The sequence below is a fragment of the Glandiceps talaboti genome, chromosome 23 (assembly GCF_964340395.1).
Source record: "Glandiceps talaboti chromosome 23, keGlaTala1.1, whole genome shotgun sequence".
NCBI lineage: Eukaryota > Metazoa > Hemichordata > Enteropneusta > Spengelidae > Glandiceps > Glandiceps talaboti.
The window spans coordinates 7,818,597-7,839,798 of NC_135571.1; the positions used below are offsets into that span (position 1 = coordinate 7,818,597).

The following is a 21,202-nucleotide window of genomic DNA, read 5'->3' on the forward strand; positions in this document are numbered from 1 at the left end:
CACAAACAAGACATCAAACTCCTCACAATGTGACAAAACATAAACACAGGTACTGTAAACCTGGACACTTTCACTAAACACTTATTTTCACTGGAAAACAAAAATGCAAAAATAAGTAGTGACTACAATGCCTTCTTGTACATGAACACAATGTACCAGTCTGGTAATTTGTAAAAATAAGTAGTGACTAAAATGACATGTACGTGAACACAATGTACCAGTCTGGTAATTAGTAAAAATAAGTAGTAACTACAATGCCTTCTTGTACATGAACACAATGTACCAGTCTGGTAATTAGTAAAAATAAGTAGTGACTAAAATACCTTCTTGTACATGAACACAATGTACCAGTCTGGTAATTAGTAAAAATAAGTAGTGACTAAAATGCCTTCTTGTACATGAACACAATGTACCAGTCTGGTAATTAGTAAAAATAAGTAGTGACTAAAATACCTTCTTGTACATGAATACAATGTACCAGTCTGGTAATTAGTAAAAATAAGTAGTGACTAAAATACCTTCTGGTACATGAACACAATGTACCAGTCTGGTAATTAGTAAAAATAAGTAATGACTAAAATACCTTCTGGTACATGAACACAATGTACCAGTCTGGTAATTAGTAAAAATAAGTAATGACTAAAATACCTTCTGGTACATGAACACAATGTACCAGTCTGGTAATTAGTAAAAATAAGTAATGACTAAAATACCTTCTGGTACATGAACACAATGTACCAGTCTGGTAATTAGTAAAAATAAGTAATGACTAAAATACCTTCTGGTACATGAACACAATATACCAGTCTGGTAATTGGTGAAAATTTAGTCTTTGAGAACTAGCTGAAGACTGTAAAATCACAAAATTTTGTCGTAGTGAAAATATCTAGGTTTCCAGTAAGTACTCCTAGAGAACAAGACCTTTCTTTGGAATCGTCCGTGTCAAGACTTTCAAGACAATTGACAGCACACTCACACAGTTCAAATACTTCTGCATTTTTGATGATTTTTAAGAACTCAAAAAGTTCATTTAAATTACACCCATTCTGTCTGACCATTTTCACACTGACACTATTTCAGCTACTTAAGGACTCAATGCCCTTGCTATATGGTGACCACCAAAAGACTTTCTGAATCTTTGTGAACTGTTCAAGATTCGTGTTGTCCTTACCTGTATATCTTGTATAGTTAGTACACTAACTATATCGGTATATAAATTAGGTTCTAGGTGTGCACATATGATATCAATATTATCTTCTTGGTGAGTTATTTTGCCTAGGATCTCCATACCTACACAGTAAAAACAAATAAACAGTTATCTGGCAGTTACATCTAGTAATACAGTACTTCATCACTGCATACACTTACTCATTACCAATGGTGTTTAGGTTGGATTTTGTCATATAGTGCGTTCCCACTGTGCTTTAAGTTGAAAATATACTGTCCTTTTTTTCATTGTGTAAATAGTGGACAATAAATATAGAAGTATAAAACAGTCTAAAATGGGTCAAAAACCCAAAATTAAAACCATTCCTATAAAAATTTGCGAAGTTAATGTCGAGATCTTACCTCTGATCATAGCAAATTTATCTTTATCCCGTAAACATTTGCATATTGTATGGAACACCAGCTGAGTACTACGGAAGTCTATCGGATCTAATAGAATCTACGTGACAAAGAAGACAATAATATGATGACAAAATTACTTGGGTAAAAAAAAATCTAAAATGAAGTGTGCAAAATTGACAAGAGCAATGTTGCAAGACACAGGCTAATGTGTAGAAAATTCAGTAAACGAGTTGATAAATATGATGTAACAAACACCAAAATGACAATACAGAATAATTAGAAAAGTGTCATCTTGATCATATGCAGAGGCTTCAGAAGGTACATGCAATCAAGGCCAGTTGGGTAACAGCACCCTCTTGAGTCCAAATGAGGAAACCATGTAAACAGCGCCCTCTTGAGTTCATGATGCAACCCTGGTAAACAATGCTCTAGCGAGTTCAGAACTGCAGTACAAATTATACAAGTCACACAATCAAGTGTGTGAAAGATTAAGTTCTCACCTGTGATGCTATATTGCCTAGTGTGTCTAGTCCAAGCTGTTTTAACGATGAACATGAATTGTGAGCACATAACAAGAGGAAACGAAACAACTGGCTATTTGTGGACAGGACTGGAATGTTGTGTTTTTCAAAGGATAAATTACGCAGGATAATGGCAATCTGGAAAAGAGGAAGACAGGAAAAAAATGTTAAAATATATCAACTATAAAAGTGAAATAAATGGAACTTAATTTCAACATAATACAGACACTTCACAATTCTTGTAGTATTATTAAAACCAAAAGTCTAGTACTACTGATAAATATATCAAATTAACGAATACAATGTAAACTAGTAAAAAATGAAGACGTTTCTTGGCATAAAAACAAATGACCAGTGATCACTATTGCAGCAATCTGCCTACGTATAAATTGATGACAGAGTTGGAAGTTGAAAGACAAGTCATGGGTACATGCAGGTGTGGATGTGTGTATGTGTATATGTATGTATGTGTGTGTGTGTGTGTATGTATGGGTATGTGTGTGCGTACATACATACGCACGTATGTATGTATGTATGTATGTATGTATGTATGTATGTATGTATGTATGTATGTATGTATGTATGTATGTATGTATGTATGTATGTACGTACGTACGTACGTACGTACGTATGTGTGCGTGTGTGTGTACATGTGTATGTGTGTGTGACAGATGTTGTAAGTATATAGATATTTTCCACATTTTAATTCCTCTGTCAATTGTCGCATTTTCCTAATTATTCAAATTCAAATATTATTATTGTAAGCCCACATATTCCATAAAACTGACTTTACCTGAAGTATCCTTTGTCCTTCAGTGTCATTAACACCAAGTGTTCTTGAGGTCCGACAAAGAACTTCATGATAGCATGTATTTCCTACAACAGAACAAGATGGCATTGGATGAAGGCAAAGACAACAATTTGGTACAGAGAGTACAGGATCCTGGTCTAGTTCCTATACGGTATCGTTACGATAAACATGTACACTACCACTCACAGTCTAGAAGTCCTGAGATGCATGAGATGCAAACTAGACATCCGCAGCCACCCACACAGTCATTAACATTATGTCTTTGTTAATCAATCACAAATTTCTAACCAATAACACAGCCTCTCATAGAGTTTGTGTTTATTGGGACAGTTATGTAATGTCCAAATATGGTATATTTGTCAGCTCAGGATGCTACTTATACATTGTTTACGTCACTATAACAGTTGGGGTTCACTGATTGGATGAACAACATTTTGTGCTGATTGAGGGACTTTGACCAGGTGTGGTTTAGAGACCCCATTGGCATCAGACTGTGACCTTACGTAATCCAATATCCAGTTCAAAAATTGATTTCCTTACAAAAGAGATTAATAATACCAGTGGTTGTTTTATCATTTGTTTCCTTCTAAGTACACTATTTCAATACGCACATGAGGTGGGGGGGGGGGGGAGGGGGAGATTTACACTCATGCGGGATGGGGTGACACAATAGTGACTAATACAAACTTTTCCATTACACATTTATAGGGGTGATAGGGTAATATGACTTGGAACAGCCCATTTACAATCTGGGAGATAGTCGTGATTTATACAGACGATATCGCGATACTCATATAGGGTGATAAGGTAAACTTACTTGGGCCAGCCCATTTACGATCAGGGGTGATAAAAGTCACAATACACGATAAGACTGTATATTCCTGTATAAGACTTACGCTTTTTTGTAGAGTTCGGTTCAATAATATCTTGAATGGTTGTGTCATGTATTGTATCATACCAAAACTGTATGTAATCTCGTGAACTTCTTGGTTGCCATTCTTCACTGTAAAGCTCAGCATAGCTATTTACACCTGGTGAGAAAGAAAAAAACATCACAAATTTAGCCATATTTATTTTTACAAAGTACACATTTTGTGAAATTTTGCTGAAAAATTACAGATTCTTCAATATTTTGTATGTTTTATGAATCACACCAGTAAGTTTGTAAACAATGGGTCCCATTGGTTCAATTGGATCACATGGTGATCACATGGTAAATAATGTGTCTCATTGGTTAAATTGGATCACATGATCACATGGTAAACAATAATGTGTCTCATTGGTTAAATTGGATCACATGGTGATCACATGGTAAACAATTATGAGTTACATTGGTTAATTTGGATCACTGATCATGATAATCAATAATGAGTCTCATTGGTCAAAAAGGATCACATGATGATCACATGGCAAACAATAATGAATCTCTTTGGTTGATTTGCATTACATGATAATTACAAGATAAATAGTAAGGAGTCTCATTGGTTGCTTGACTTGGTTCACATGGTGATCACATGATAAACAGCAATGAGTCTCATTGGTTGTTTGATATTGATCACTTGGTCATCACATGATGAAAAGTAATGGGTTTTATTGGTTCACTTACATCACATGATCAACAGCAATAAGTCTGATTGGTTGACTTTGCTCACATGGTTACTTACCTTCACTGAAAATACCGATATGTGACAACAGGAGATCGACAATTGCCGGCGTTTTCTCAAGTCGTAGCACATGTCGACTCTCATTGGATAGAAGAGTACAAACATTGATAGAAAAGTCTATTTCATTTGGGAGACCACATTCTAATGACTGGACCAGTTTATCATAATCCGTCAGGGTGGCTTTGTCCATTGACAAACCGCTGCTTTGCCGTATTGCATCTGGAAAGCAAACACACACAGAAGTGTCAATTACTACGTATGTACATGTACCAGTCAGGGCTTGAGATTAACTTTTTTCTTTGGTAGTCTTAGTGGGCTACCAATTTCAGAAATTGGTAGCCCAAGGATTGTGACCTGTAGTCCCATATTCCTGAACTGAAAACCGATTTCCTCTATTGGAAATAAGTGTGTTATTAAAATACTTTTATGTCTGTAAATCTTCCATCCTTTAAATCATCACATAATCAGTGGTAGTCTGAGTGGGCTACCAGCTGCAATTTACGGTAGCCCCATGTCAAGAATTGGTAGTCTGTGGACATGGGACTACTGTTAATTCCAAGCACTGCCAGTGATTACTTGCATCTGTATGTACATGTAATGATGTACATGTATGCAGAAGCATACAAGTGGTATGAAAACAGCATTACTGAAAACTTCACTTTATACCTGTAATTCAATAAATCACAAGAATTTACAACAGCATTTTTTTGTGTACAAAATTTGTTATTTTTAGGATAAAAATATGAATATAATATCATCCCATGATGTGTGGAGGGCCAGTGTGAGTACTCAGGGGTATTTGTATTAGTGCATGTAATGTTTTCTGTTGTACTTTTACTTGCTATGCTCATGAAGTATGACTACAGGAAACACTCCACAAATTCCAAGCACTCATGCAGATACTCTGAGTACATCACTAGTAATGGCGTACTGTCATACAATGTAGTCTGTGAAAGTACACACCGTACTGTGGATAAAATACCGGTTTCAACAAAGGATAGTTTTTATTACAACCTTATAGATTGAGGGTACAGTACATATCAAAGACGCCATGAATATGAAATATAGCCATTACTGTATCAACGAGTTGTATCATGTGATTTCAGCATTTGACTTCATTTACGTTAGACATGTTTCAGAGAAATTCCTGATTGATTCTGTCTTACTAAATTTACACAGATTTTCTTCTGAGTACTCACTATATTTTGGGGGTTCTCAATCAAATCTGTATGTAGACTAGCTGCTAGACCTCAGGCTTTCTTCTGAACACTCTGTTTCTGAAGGTGGCACACAATTGAAGGCAAAACACGGACGCCCTCACTAGCGACCTTTGCTCGCCTTGACAGTGAGCAGAAAAGCCAGAGGGGTCTAACAACAAGACTAACCTGTATGGGAATCTTAAGTTTTACCATCTATCCACCTTCTAACCCCATCACCCATCAACTCCCCCCTCCCCCCCCACCTCAGCGTCACTACATGATAATCACTATATTCAGTAAATTGAGCAAAAAGAGTGACGCTTTCAGTGATGAGGAAAGGAAGAATTTATACTCCCCACAAACTATTTGAATAACAATTATTTCTATCCTTGGTAGGAAAAGTCCTGATCCAATAGGGGTCACATTTTCATCTTTTTTGTTTTTTCTGTGACCAGTAAAAAGATAAAATCTACATTAGTTTTCCAGACCAGTATGCCCCAGGCACTTGAAGCCAATTTAACACACAAGTTACAACTAACACACATTAATTTCAAGTACCACACCAAAATTTGGTGTTCCCCTATCTCTTACTTTGTGGGGACCAATGTGCCCTCTAAGCCAATTTGACACGCCACTAATGCACACAGTTTCTAGTGAGAAACCAAAATTTGGTGTTCCCCTATCTCTTACTAGGTGGCGACTCACAAGAAATCCCAGTTTTTCTCATTTTGACCCACAACAACAAAAGTTGGCTATCATTAGAGGACACGCTGGTGGGGACTCACAGGAAAAGTTTTTTTTTTTATAATTCCGACACAAAATAACAAGTTTGTCTTTCATTAATAGTTGCACAGTTCTTCGTGCTCCTCCCCTCCCTTTCAAAAACATAAATTTGCCCCTCCCTCCCTTCCCTGAATATCAGGAATGCATACAATTTTATAACTGTGGTAAGGTTCTCATCGCTTGTACTCAGCTTTCTAAATACTTATCAAAAATGGCAACCACAGGATAATGTACTTCCTGTATATAAGCCAATAGTCACTGTACTTCTCACGACCACAACAAAGTTCCCACATTTTCATTCTACTCGAACAAAGACACTAAATTTAAATGTTATCATCGACTTCACACAAGCTGTGACCATATCTAACAAGCTGTACCACTTCCAGAATGAGAAACGAGTCACCAAGACAAAGAAGACGAATCTTTCATTACTTAGCTACATCTCCATAACAAAAACGTTATACAGACAGAAACTATTCAGACAAAGAATAGAATCTATGACGTTAACAAAAGAACAACATATGTTAGAATAGGACTCGAGACAATGGAACAATGCGAAGGGGGTTGCCAACTGCTAAGAAATACTCACAAGGGTTAAATAGTAATTGATGGAGTGAAACCACATAGAGCAAGCCTGGGGGTATGCGCCCAACAATGTACCAACTTCTCAAACAAAGGTGTTTGAAAGAAAGCGACAACGTTCGTATTGTGTTTGATTTGATTTTATATTGATACAAAACAATCGGTAGTGACTTTTATTGAATAATTTGATCTTTTAATTCAATTGGACGGTAAATGTATGAATAACACGCTGTGGCGTTATGAGACAAAGACATCACGTCCACAAAATGGGGATCACAATGTAACAAAATCAACTTCAGCATTGCTAGAAAAGCATCCCACTTCAAAGTAATTCAATCCCAAACTAATCAAAATCAGGCATCACTCACGGATCAAATTTAACTTCTAGGTTTAGTACTCAGATTTGCCAAAGGAAATCTTTCAAAGTTTCAGATACAATTTTCTATTGGTTTCCATTCTTATAAATTTGGTTGCCTAGATACAATGTTTATTAGTCTGTGTGTCCTGGACTACTGTTAAATTGGTAGTCTAGATACAATGTTTAGTAGTCTATGTGTCCTGGACTACTGTTAATTTGGTAGTCTAGATACAATGTTTAGTAGTCTATGTGTCCTGGACTACAGTTAATTTGGTAGTCTAGATACAATGTTTAGTAGTCTATGTGTCCTGTACTACTGCTAATTTGGTAGTCTAGATACAATGTTTAGTAGTCTATGTGTCCTGGACTACAGTTAATTTGGTAGTCTAGATACAATGTTTAGTAGTCTATGTGTCCTGGACTACTGCTAATTTGGTAGTCTAGATACAATGTTTAGTAGTCTATGTGTCCTGTACTACTGTTAATTTGGTAGTCTAGCTACAATGTTTAGTAGTCTATGTGTCCTGGACTACTGCTAATTTGGTAGTCTAGATACAATGTTTAGTAGTCTATGTGTCCTGTACTACTGTTAATTTGGTAGTCTAGATACAATGTTTAGTAGTCTATGTGTCCTGTACTACTGCTAATTTGGTAGTCTAGATACAATGTTTAGTAGTCTATGTGTCCTGTACTACTGCTAATTTGGTAGTCTAGATACAATATTTAGTAGTCTATGTGTCCTGTACTACTGTTAATTTGGTAGTCTAGATACAATGTTTAGTAGTCTATGTGTCCTGGACTATTGCTAATTTGGTAGTCTAGATACAATGTTTAGTAGTCATTGTGTCCTGGACTACTGCTAATTTGGTAGTCTAGATACAATGTTTAGTAGTCTATGTGTCCTGGACTACTGCTAATTTGGTAGTCTAGATACAATGTTTAGTAGTCTATGTGTCCTGGACTACTGCTAATTTGGTAGTCTAGATACAATGTTTAGTAGTCTATGTGTCCTGGACTACTGCTAATTTGGTAGTCTAGATACAATGTTTAGTAGTCTATGTGTCCTGGACTACTGCTAATTTGGTAGTCTAGATACAATGTGACACACTGACCAAAACACATCATCATAGCTAGATATATGGATGAAGTTGTCAGACTTCATTCATATCCAACAGAGGTGGTTTATTTACAACAATGAATAACTGTGCATCTATTCGGCAGCATTATCAAAGTAAACTGTGAATCAACTTTGCCGCTGAGTAGGCAATGTTGTGACGACTGCAGCTACACGTAAATCTACGTCACTGCATCACAACAAGTTCAAGAATGTATCAATATGTTGCAGTATTCATACTTTGATTGGAAGCACTACTGGCAAGGTCAAGGTTTTAGAGACAACTTACCGGGTATTTCTTGTTTACGTTGTGAGTAACTATGGTAATTACTAGATACACCACTGATAGGAGTTGATGGTCTGGAGCCTCCTGTGTGTAGCACTTCTTCTGTGTCTTCCCCAAAGTGGTTAATTCTCTCGTATAATTCCAGATACCTACAAATCAAATCAGATCAAATCAAAATGATTGAATCTCGTCTAATTTCAAATCAAATCAATGACTGACTCTCATATAATTCCAGACACCTATAAATCAAATGAAATCATCAAATCAAATCACATCAAATCAAAATGATTCAATCTCGTATAATTCCAGATACGTACAAAACAAGCCAAATAGTGGTTGTGCTTTTTCTGGAATTAAAGACACTTTAATCTTCTTTCAAAATATGACATCAATTCCACTAGCATAAACCCATCGCTAGGTTGATTCAGACAATGTCCTCTCAATATTCACTTAAATTCTATATTTTACTTTCATGAAGCGTCAGCTAGAATAGTAGAAAACAGCCACAAATTCTTACTGGGTTTTAAATCTACCAGATGTGTCAGAAGATATCATTGGCATCCCTAATGCTATCTGAATTAATACGGAGAGTGGAACTGTGTGACTTAAACAAAGTCAGTACAATGTAGATAGGATCAGTTAATCACAAGCAAAGACTGCATGATGAAGTAAGTGGGTCGAGCCGTTATGTGAACTTGCAATCTACTTTAGGACAAAATACAGAGCCGCTGGGCAAACCGCACCACTATGATACCTGGCGGCAAAGCCTGCAAACGGATAGTTTGACAAAGTCTGTCGACCTGAACAGGTGAAACGTTACTTGTAAGTAATAAGACCCTTGGTCAAAGAACTTATTATTGCACTAGGTCAATGTCTAAGCGAGCGTTTAGTCGACACTGCTGAAATCAACGAAGTGAAAGGTCTAACTTAGCCCTTGCGTGTTCCCGCAATAGCAGGAATCGGCGGTGAAAGGTTTACATTACACATGACATTTCCATGATCTACTCTCACCATCACTTGTTTCATATCAAATATGACATATAATAAACTAGTGAGTCTAATCTTGTCATAATTTTCTACAATGGAAACCATCAAAGCATGATCGATGAAAACAGCCCTAAGGTACGTAGGCATATAAGTTACGTTATTCTTTGTGCTGTGATGACAAGCAAGATGATGTATACCAGTCATACAAAAGAACCAACAACACTTTCTCTTCTAGCGTACTTTTTTTAACTGGAATGATTAATTACTTCTTCTCATTCACAACATAACCAAAGAATATTTCATCAATATTTCCAGTCGTAAAAATTACATTTTTTTTTATATGCTGAGATAAGTATTTTTATATTTTCATTTTTAACATGCTATCACAATGCATGACACACAGACGATGGTGTCAATTTACGTTGATGTACATATAGTGCTATTTATATATGCCTTTATTTGGCCTTGGTTACATCAAGAAGAAGCTATAAATTGACGAGACAGTGTATTCTGATTGGCTATTTACTTGACCTGACCTGACCTGACCTGACCTGACAAGATATTCTAATTTGCTATTAACTTGACAATCAGATTGGCTATTTACCTAATCTGATAATAAATTCTGATTGGCTATTCACCTGACATCTTGGTATATTCTGATTGGCTAAGTACCAGATCTGACCTCTCAATAGATAAGGTCAAAATTTCTTCAACTGATCTGACAGTATATTCCAATTGGCTATTCATATCACCTGACCTCATAACACAGTCTGATTGGCTATTTCCCTGACCTTATATGACCATATATTCTATTCACCTCAGGTGACCTGATGATACAATCTGAGTGGCTATTGGACAATAGCTTTTACCCTAGGCTGATGATACAAGAAATCTCATTGGATAGACACCTGTTGATATTTACATATATATGAATATTCATTAGATTGAAGGCCAAATGACTAGCATTTCATTATCGTAATATCATTACAATACAAATCATTATTTGTAGACAATAGGCAATCAAAATCAGACATTTGACAACCCATTATTTCAATTTCCTGAATAAATATCTCATCACAAACTATCATTCACTTACATATATTTCCTGTCATTAGGGGTTTTATACCTGGAAAGGTTTATATTTTATGGCAACACAGAGAAATCTGTCCAAATTTATAGTTCTCTACAAGATAAATCATACTTTAAAATACGACGGAAATCTCGGTAAAATGTCATTATCAAGTTGTGTTCTTGTTTTGTTTTGTTTGAGTTTTTGTTTCGCTTTTAGATTTCTGACGAAGATCCTTTGTGTAGTGCTGAAACATTGAAATAAAAGTGTTTTAACTTCAACTTCATTGGGAGCAAGGTCTTGTTGTTTTATGTTGTGACACATTTCTCAAAGAGTTTGACATCAAGCAACACCCCCCAAGACATGATGTTAATGACTGTGTGGGTGGCTGTTGATGAATTTTAAATTGCATCTCATGCATCTCAGGACTTTTAGAGTAATGACTTTGACTATACGCGAGTGGAGGTGTAAATTGCAAAGATACCGCATCGGGACTAGAGTAGTAAGGTCAAGGTTGCAAGGCTGTACCTATGTATATATAGTCTGGGGAGGTATATAATTTATTGATAGCATTACTAGTTTTTCTTGAAACCATGAATTACATATCTTTTTTCATCCCATCTGTCCTTTTATTTAGCAACATTTGGCATTTATAAAAATACTTCGTCAGTAGGTATTCATGGACTAGGAAATGTAAACCTGGACATTTTCGCTTAAGGACCCATTTTAGTTTATTTCGCTGGGCAAGAAAAATAAGTAGTGACTAAAATGCCTTCTTGTACATAGACAAAATATACCAGTCTGGTAATTAGTAAAAATAAGTAGTGACTAAAATGTCCTCTTGTATATGAACACAATCTACCTGTCTGGTAATTAGTAAAAATAAGTAGTGACTATAAAACTGCCTTCTTGTACATGAACACAGTGTACCAGTCTGGTAATTAGTAAAAAAATTGTCTTAGATGAAGGCGACAAAAATGCAAAATTTTCTAGTGATGAAAATATTTAAATTTGAAGTATTTTGTTTCTGCATACAAACCCCCTCTTTTCTCTGTCTATATCTCAAGTGTCTCGTTTTCATTCCCCCCCCCCCAATGTTTTATGCCTGCAAGACATCCGTACCCTGACATTAACAAATTGGAACTAATAACACATTAATGCTGAAAAATACCTATTTTCTCTTAAATTAATGGAAGGCAGTAAGTAGTTCAAATCTCGATTATTATTTTAAAAAAAAATGTTTTTAATGACTGCTCCTGACATATTAGTAATTATGGATATATTACCAGATCTCGACTTCTCTTTAACTGCTCAAGTATTCCCTTCCTATTTGCTAAACTAATGTTCACCTGGTGCTAATGTACAGCTGGTACAGACATTTTAACCCTACCTGTTGTTAACACATGCTTACAAGGTGTTAGTGCCGGCTTAGTGTAAACGCAGAGCTAGCCTGGCATTAACATACTGTAGGACTGGTGCAGATATTAACCCTACCAGTTGCCAAGTGAGATGTTAGTACCAGCCTAGTGTTCACATAGAGCTAGCCTGGTGCAGGTATTCACCCTACCCGTTGCTAACATATATGCTAGTGGGGTGTTAGTACAATGTACCAGCCTAGTGTTCACATACAGCTAGCCTGGTGCAGGCAGGTATTCACCCTACCAGTTCTTAACATATGTTAGTGTGGTGTTAGTACCACTACCAGCCCAGTGTTCACATAGAGCTAGCCTGGTGCAGGTATTCACCCTACCAGTTGCTAACATATATACTAGTGGGGTGTTAGTACCAGCCTAGTGTTCACATAGAGCTAGCCTGGTGCAGGTATTCACCCTACCAGTTCCTAACATATGATAGTGAGGTGTTAGTACCAGCCTAGTGTTCACATACAGTGTAGAGCTAGCCTGGTGCAGGTATTACCCTTACTCGTTGCTCGTCAATGCTGGTGAGGTGTTAGCTCTGGCCTAAAGTTAGCACACAGCGAGACTGGTGTTACTACATGTATACAATTGGTGGTGCATGAACCCTTCCAGTTTCTAACAAATACTGGCCAGGTATATATTAACTAGAAGTACAAGTCCAGTATGAGCTTTGAGCTAGTCCGGTGCTGGCACAATCAATTTTGACCTGTACTGTACATTCTTTCTGTTCGCAAACTGACTTCTCACACTCAAATGTAATAAGTAAGTTAAACAGATGACTCAGTCACAATAGATATCTGATCACGTTATCTATTAAATTGAACATCTAACTAAGTGTTCCCTTTATTCTGAGAGGCAATTTTGAAACCATGAAAATCACCATGGGAACACAGGTAGATTTTATCACCTAACCTTCCACAGGAGAAAACTTGTCAAATTTACATTTCAGTGAATACACAGGGGAGTAAGTCTATTCACCTTGTTGTAACCTTACACAAACACTGTTTCAGTAAAGTGTTACTCTGTTTTTAGACCATAAAATATTGTACTGCAACCCGACACCATTGTCCATACTACAACACCAGACACAGCATGCAGACACTAAGCTGACCTCACTCCCAAGAGGTCACAGCAAGGTCACCTGAAATGAGGTCAACCCGACAGACAAACGGGAGACATTATGTATACAATTACTCATGTCACTTAGCATATCTAAATTGTATCAGATCTCAGTTATAGATAGCCACAGTAATCGCAACATAATAAAACAGCTTTGGAATATGCTGGGGAGTCAGATTTTGCTGTGTGAATGGTTTCAGCTACAATATTCTATTGATTTCCATTGCTCTAACAGATTACTACCATCTTACAGTTATAAGTTTGGTAGTCTAGATGTTCAGTAGTCCTGGACTACTGCTACACTGGATCTAAAGAAGTCACCTGCTCACCACTCCCATGACATGTATCTTATAAGTGGACAAAAATAACACCTACTACTGTCACCATGGCAACATCCACTATTGCCAAGATAGAAACATCCACTACTGTCACTATGAAAACATCCTCTAGTCACCATGGCAACATCCACTACTGACATCATGGCAACATCCCCTTAGGTAACATCTACTAACCATGGATGGCAACATCCAGAACTGTCACTATAGCAACATCAGTGTCATCATGGCAACATCATAACATGTACATCTGATGTAGTACCCTTCTATGTTATAATTCATGATCAGACACTCGTAAATTCAACCTTATTCATTTAGTGCCAAACACTTGGCAAATGAAATATTACTTTAATATCACATTATAAACAATCTCTTGTGTTATCATGAGTTGTAACTTATAATATAACCCCTATCTTTAGGATGTCCTATAGAGCAGGTAACAGCATAACTCTTTTATTTGATATGAATGGGTAATAGAACGCCACTGTGATAACAGTAAGCTAAAGTATGATGCACACAGCACAGGCTCAGCTTCTGACTTTATTAGCATCATGTTATCTGAGCCTACACACTTGGCTGGCATTACATGTAACACCTTGCCAGTCTGCCATATATAATTATGCAAATTTTATGCATATCTGACACTCAGGATTTGTTGGGACCCGTCTAAACTATGTGGTGACTTACAAGACAACCTTGTTTTAATCAAATCTGAAATATCTAATACTTTAATATTGTAATGCAGTAAAATGATTATATGATTATAAGGTTAACTGAGAACCATAACAAATGTAATATGTAGTATTATATATTGATTATGTACACAAAATGTATGTATGTGTCGATGTAAGTATGTATGTATGTGTGTATGCATGTACATATGTACATTTTGTATGTATGTATGTATGTATGTATGTATGTATGTATGTATGTATGTACATTGTATGTATGTATGTATGTATGTATGTATGTATGTGTGTGTGTGTGTGTATGTATGTATGTATGTATGTATGTATGTATGTATGTATGTATGTATGTATGTATGTATGTATGTATGTATGTATGTATGTATGTATGTATGTATGTATGTATGTATGTATGTATGTATGTGTGTCTCTGTATCTGTTTCTTCAGTTGACATTTATATCAATTAACTATACTACATATGATTGATAGTACTACATAACACTAATTACATCTGGTCACCTCTCACTTTAATTAAAGTTGTAAATTTACTGTGACATGTATGATATACGCTGACCCCTAGAATAACGCTGACCCCTAGAATATACTTCCATCTACTTTCTACATGACACACATATAAACATAGACCACTTCTAAGAAAGTGAAACAAGCTATACACAACACAAGGTCAAAATACAGAACTACCAAAGCCATCCTAAGTAAAACATCAACACATCCTGCTTCTCAGTTTTATTTTCATTTTTTATTTATTTGCGTGAATGTAGCTACGTTGTCTAGTCCCATTTAATGGCAACAAACTTCACACACCACTGACGCACACAATTTCAAAATTTGGTGTTCCCCTATCTCTTACTATGTGGTGACTCACAAGAAATGCCAGTTTTTATCACATTGACTCACAACAACAAAATTTGGCTATCATTGGAGAGCGGGCACACAGACAGTGTGGCTTCTAAGACTACACACGTTAAAAGAACATTGTGCTTTTGTTGGAATAGGAAGGAATATTCAATTTCACAGAACAATCTTCTACTTTTGTAACTATAAGTATTCGTTAGACAATGTGATACTACTGTACTGTGGCAAGCAAGGTCTCGATTTACTAAGACAACCACAAACTGAAATTATTGTTACAGAAAGTTAATATCAGCTATTGAACAGGTTGGTTTGTACTGACACAGAGAGTCTAGGAAGATGAAGTTAAACCACTGTATAGCGTATTCTTGCATATAAATGTTTTCTTTTTGGAAGTGCAAACTATGTACTTGTATACGGTGTGCGGGAGAATGACACTGATGTGTTCATGTACATGTATTTACATTTGTAACATATAATTTAGTGGAGATCTGAAAGACATGTAGTGACTGTGTGCATGCAAATTTGGAAAAGACGCATCGTAATAGGATTTTGGCGCAAATTTTGGCAGGACTGCATCCGAGGGACGCATCAGAAAAAAAGCTACCGCGACCTCTGTGTAGGGTGACATCAGATAACTTACCTGATTTGTAAGTGTACATACAACGTACACTTTTAGGGACTTCATATTTTGATCACAGATTAGATTCACAGAACAGAGCAATGTTACTACCCACTTGTGTAATCTACCACATCAAACAACGTGTTTTACTTTGTGTCTAGCTCACTCTCACAAAAACCGAGACCTCAATTGCCAGAGTAACATCTACCACATCAAACAATGTGCTTTGGTTTGTGTCTAGCTCACTCTCACAAAACCGAGACCTCAATTGCCAGAGTAGTATCTACCACATCAAACAAGATATTTTAGCTTGTGTCTAGCTCAATCTCACAAAACCGAGACCTCAATTGCCAGAGTAGTATCTACCACATCAAACAAGATATTTTAGCTTGTGCCTAGCTCAATCTCACAAAACCGAGACCTCAATTGCCAGAGTAGTATCTACCACATCAAACAAGATATTTTAGCTTGTGCCTAGCTCAATCTCACAAAACCGAGACCTCAATTGCCAGAGTAGTATCATGGCAAGAGATTGCTGATATGCAGAGTTCATTCCATAGGCGTTATCTGTACTATGGAATCACTGCAGTACTGCAAGGCATATACATTGTACATGAAGTATTCTAGACATAACCATGTTACTGCTCTAGGCAATACTATACATCTGTCTAATGAATGTTCCGCTTTGACCCACACATCAACATCATATACCGTAATCTAGTATATAATAAGGACATACACACATACAATGATACATGTATATATATATACACATCCTGACAGAGAACACTTGTAGTACATGCAGACATATACTTGGACATACATGTTAACACAAACATTGCCATCCAATCATACTCACACACACACACACACACACACACACACACACACACACACACACACACAAATACACACACATACATACATACATACATACATACATACATACACACGTACATACATACATACATACATACATACATACATACATACATACAAACATACACACACACACACACACACACACACACACACACACAGTCAAATCTATTATTAACGCATGCATTTTGATAACATCTATGTACATACAAAAATGTATGTACCTGCAAATAAACATTACCCCATAACCATGTTGTACCATACATTGTGTATTTGTATTCATCAAGGCAAACATTATTAGTATTTATAAATAAAACACTCCTCTATCTCTCACTTGTTTACAATTTAAATACCCCACCCACCTCCCCCAAAAAATTTATTTTCCTCAAAAAATTTTTTTCTAGAAATCAAAACACCCAATGTGTACCTTCCCCAGTAAATAAAGTTACATCTAAATTATTTTGAATATGATTTATTGTACACTTTTATATTTTATTGCAATATTGTTAGACATAATCCATTTTTATTATCTCTGCATCTTAATATAATAATCCACCTTGCAATTTTGGTAAAATAACAAAGGTTTTTATCAAGAATTTCTATGCGTTATTACTAAATTATGTAATTTTCAAATGTTTCATAGGATATTCTACATTCTACAGTCGACTGGTTCACCGTTTGCCATATATTTCCACAAATTATGATCATCTAATACTGTTATAGCCAGCTGTACATGACAGCCCTGAGTCATAAATTAGCATATATCTTAGCATGACATATTTCTATGTTGTAAAATTTCCATTCTCGCCCTCATATATTTATTACTTGGGTAATGAAATTACTGGCTCACTTTTTGTTTTTTTCCTTTCATTATCAGTTATGGAAGTATGTTATCTATTTTTTATGATCTGTTTGTGTGTGTGTGTGTGTGTGTGTGTGTGTGTGTGTGTGTGTGTGTGTGTATGTATGTATGTATGTATGTATACATGTATGTATGTATGTATGTATGTATGTATGTATGAATGTATGTATGTATGTATGTATGTATGTGTGTGTGTGTGTGTTTATGTAAGCATGCATGCATGCATGTTTGTATGTATGTATGTATGTATGTATGTATGTATGTATGTATGTATGTATGTATGTATGTATGTATGTATGTATGTATGTATGTATGTATGTATGTATGTATGAATGTATGTATGTATGTATGTATGTATGTATGTATGTATGTATGTATGTACGTACGTACGTACGTACGTACGTACGTACGTACGTACGTACTTTGATGAAATATATACAGACATTACTGAGGAAAGAAAACAGACATACATGAAGGTAAAGAAGACAAAGAATTTCTTATCTTTTTTATTTAAATGTTTACAAAATGTTTAGCATGTCAGCTGCTTAAACAAGGATCAGTCAGGTTATCAGAAATGCAATGTTTATTTTATTTTGCCTTACTGTGTCACTCTTCCAGCAGGTGTAAACGTCCTTTGTGTTTATTTTATGTGGATTAGAATCATCATTGTTGTATTTAGAATAGACAAATTAGTAGTTTATATAATACAGCATCATACCAATTATATACTATCAAGTATAAAACGACTGACTGACACTCTTTGGTATTGTCATTACATTATACATGTACTTTGGTATTGTCATTACATCATACATGTACTTTGGTTTCACAGTATTATCACAACTATCTATGGAACAGTATGGTATATGTCATATGTCACTGTGTATACATGTCAAGCTTATGAATGTGTGTGTGTGTGTGTGTGTGTGTGTGTGTGTGTGTACAAATGTATTTGTGAGTGTGTCTCTGTCTGTCTCTTTATATATATGTGTGTGTGTGTGTGTGTGTTTATGTGTGTGTGTGTATTTATGAGTTAGTGTATATACATATAACCCATATCATAATCAGCATTAGATAATTAGTGAAAAATTTAATTATCCACAAATTTTGCATCTGTTTACTTAAACAAATACAATGGTTCAACTACCAGACATGCAATAATTGTCAATTAACATTTACCAAACGCCTTTATTTACAAAACCACCTCTGATTTCAAACACAGAACAGAATATCAAGTGATGAGTTTTAAAAGTACAAAACGCAGCGGTCACCTTGTGCGACTATTCAATAAAAAGTACAGCAGACACTAATTTCACCTGTTTTACGAACTACGTCACACTAACCACAAAGCGCTACTTGGATTTATCACAAAATCTCAATACTGCCATTTTGTGGCTGTCACTGTGTCAACTCAGAATTCTTTGGGTCACCTTGGAGAGTTTGACACCTAGGTAAGTATCTAGTAACCCTGCATTCTTTGGGTCACTCTAGAGACTTTGACACGACCATAAGCACCTAGTCTGAAAAGCCCACACCAATCTGAATGACAATGGTACTGGCAACTAGAGAATGCTAAAATGCCAAAGACATTGTAATGGGAATTCCTTTGTATTACAAATCAAATATCTGATTGACTTGTGTACAGGCATCTCATCAAAACATGTATCTAGAAATGACAACAGGAGCAACTGCTGACATCAGGCCATGGACAAATGGAACCTGTTACAAACAGGGAAAGTAAACAACTGAATTGGATAAATAACATTTAGGACAACATGTTGGAACAGCAGAGACTAGTATTGGAACAGTTTTATGACCTCTTTATATGAAAAGCCAGGGGAACTGGAAATTTGTGTGACATGAACTTGACTGAGTGTAAAGTGGTCATGGAACTGTTCTTATCAAATGATAGAATGTAATACAAGTCTCTGTACTTCCAATACATGCTGTGCCAAGTGTTATTATTCTAATTCAGTTGTTTACTTTCCCTGTTTGTAACAGATTCCGTTCGTCTACAGACTGATGTCAGCAGTTGTACAATCATGTAATGTTAATGACCCAAGATGTTCATCAGCTTTGTAGATCAAATGACCGAAAGCTAATTTCAAGCCCTGTGACTTTCAAGTACATGTCGCATCAAAACACGATGTACGTACCGAGAGAAACATTTCATATTAGTGTGCTTTCTCTAGGAGATATGTATGGCTTGAATTAAAGGGGCACCATAAATAAATTGTAAAAATTTCGAATTTTTCTTTGTTATTACAAATGTGTATCCTTCAAATTCACCTGTTGTTACTGTACCACACTTGAATGCACAAAAACTCCTTTCAAGCATGAAACTCAGATTCTCTCTCTTTCTCCCTTTCCCTCCTCTCCCCCCCCCTCTCTCTCTCTTCCTCTCTCCCCCTCCCCCCTTTCTCTCTCTCTCTCTCTCTCTCTCTCTCTCTCTCTCTCTCTCTCCCTCCCTCCCTCCCTCCCTCCCTCCCTCCCTCCCTCCCTCCCTCCCTCCCTCCCTCCCTCCCTCCCTCCCTCCCTCCCTCCCTCTCTCTCTCTCTCTCTCTCTCTCTCTCTCTCTCTCTCTCTCTCTCTCTCTCTCTCTCTCTCTCTCTCTCTCAATCTCTCGATATTAAATAAACATATTGTTGTAATATCATTTTATAGGTTTATCAATAATTCAATTTTTCAAAACTTTATTTCATGAATAAATATTACATTTTGTAGGTTATATCAATAATAATATCAATAATTCATTTTCCCCTAGAATTTTGTTTCTGGAAATTAAATAAAAATACACATCTGTTGTATATCTCATTTTACAGCCTTATCAAAATTTCAATTTTTAATAAATTTGTTTCCGGGCAAGAATAAGTATAATATTTTAGTATATCATTTTACAACTCTGCAAATAATGCAATTTCCAAGAAACTGGTTTCCATGACAATCCCACTTATAATATATTTGAGGGAATAAACTATTATCTGGAATTTGATTTGATCTGTTGTATCTGGCAACAAATTAATTTTACATCAACGAAGGATTGTACACCGATTCAAAAAGAAAAAAATAATTTCTGTATCACCAGTTTCAAAATGAATACACATATTACAAATATACACTGCTCTCAGGCAATAAATACAATATTTATCAACTATCGAAAATAAATTAAACCTAGTCAATTTGTATGGAAGGTTTTTTGTGTTTCCTGTACATGTTGGTCACAAGGTCAGTAGGTACAAAATGTAATATTTTAATTGCGGTGTAAATGTCACTGGAATCAAGGCCAGCTGGTGAGTTGTAATGTATCATACCCCCTATGAACAGACTGAGTCACATACAGTGGAAATCATAATTGCATTCACTTCCAATGACTACATGTGTTTGATAATTGTCACCTTCAACCAAAAACACAACCATTATCTTGTATATGAACTTAACCGGAGGAGGGTTAAGGTCATGGTGAA

The 21,202-nt window shown here is 35.9% G+C and overlaps 1 protein-coding gene across 1 annotated transcript in view; it reads right to left on the reverse strand.

The window, feature by feature from the left end:
* Nucleotides 1-21,202, reverse strand: part of LOC144452899 (uncharacterized) — a 51,573-nt gene that overhangs the window by 13,179 nt on the left and 17,192 nt on the right. The window contains exons 4-10 of the mRNA XM_078144103.1: nt 8,891-9,036; nt 4,566-4,784; nt 3,798-3,932; nt 2,884-2,966; nt 2,070-2,228; nt 1,570-1,666; nt 1,172-1,290 (exon numbers count right to left, since the gene is read on the reverse strand). Of these exons, the coding sequence (XP_078000229.1) occupies nt 1,172-1,290; nt 1,570-1,666; nt 2,070-2,228; nt 2,884-2,966; nt 3,798-3,932; nt 4,566-4,784; nt 8,891-9,036 (958 nt within the window). The remainder of the gene's footprint in view (nt 1-1,171; nt 1,291-1,569; nt 1,667-2,069; nt 2,229-2,883; nt 2,967-3,797; nt 3,933-4,565; nt 4,785-8,890; nt 9,037-21,202) is intronic.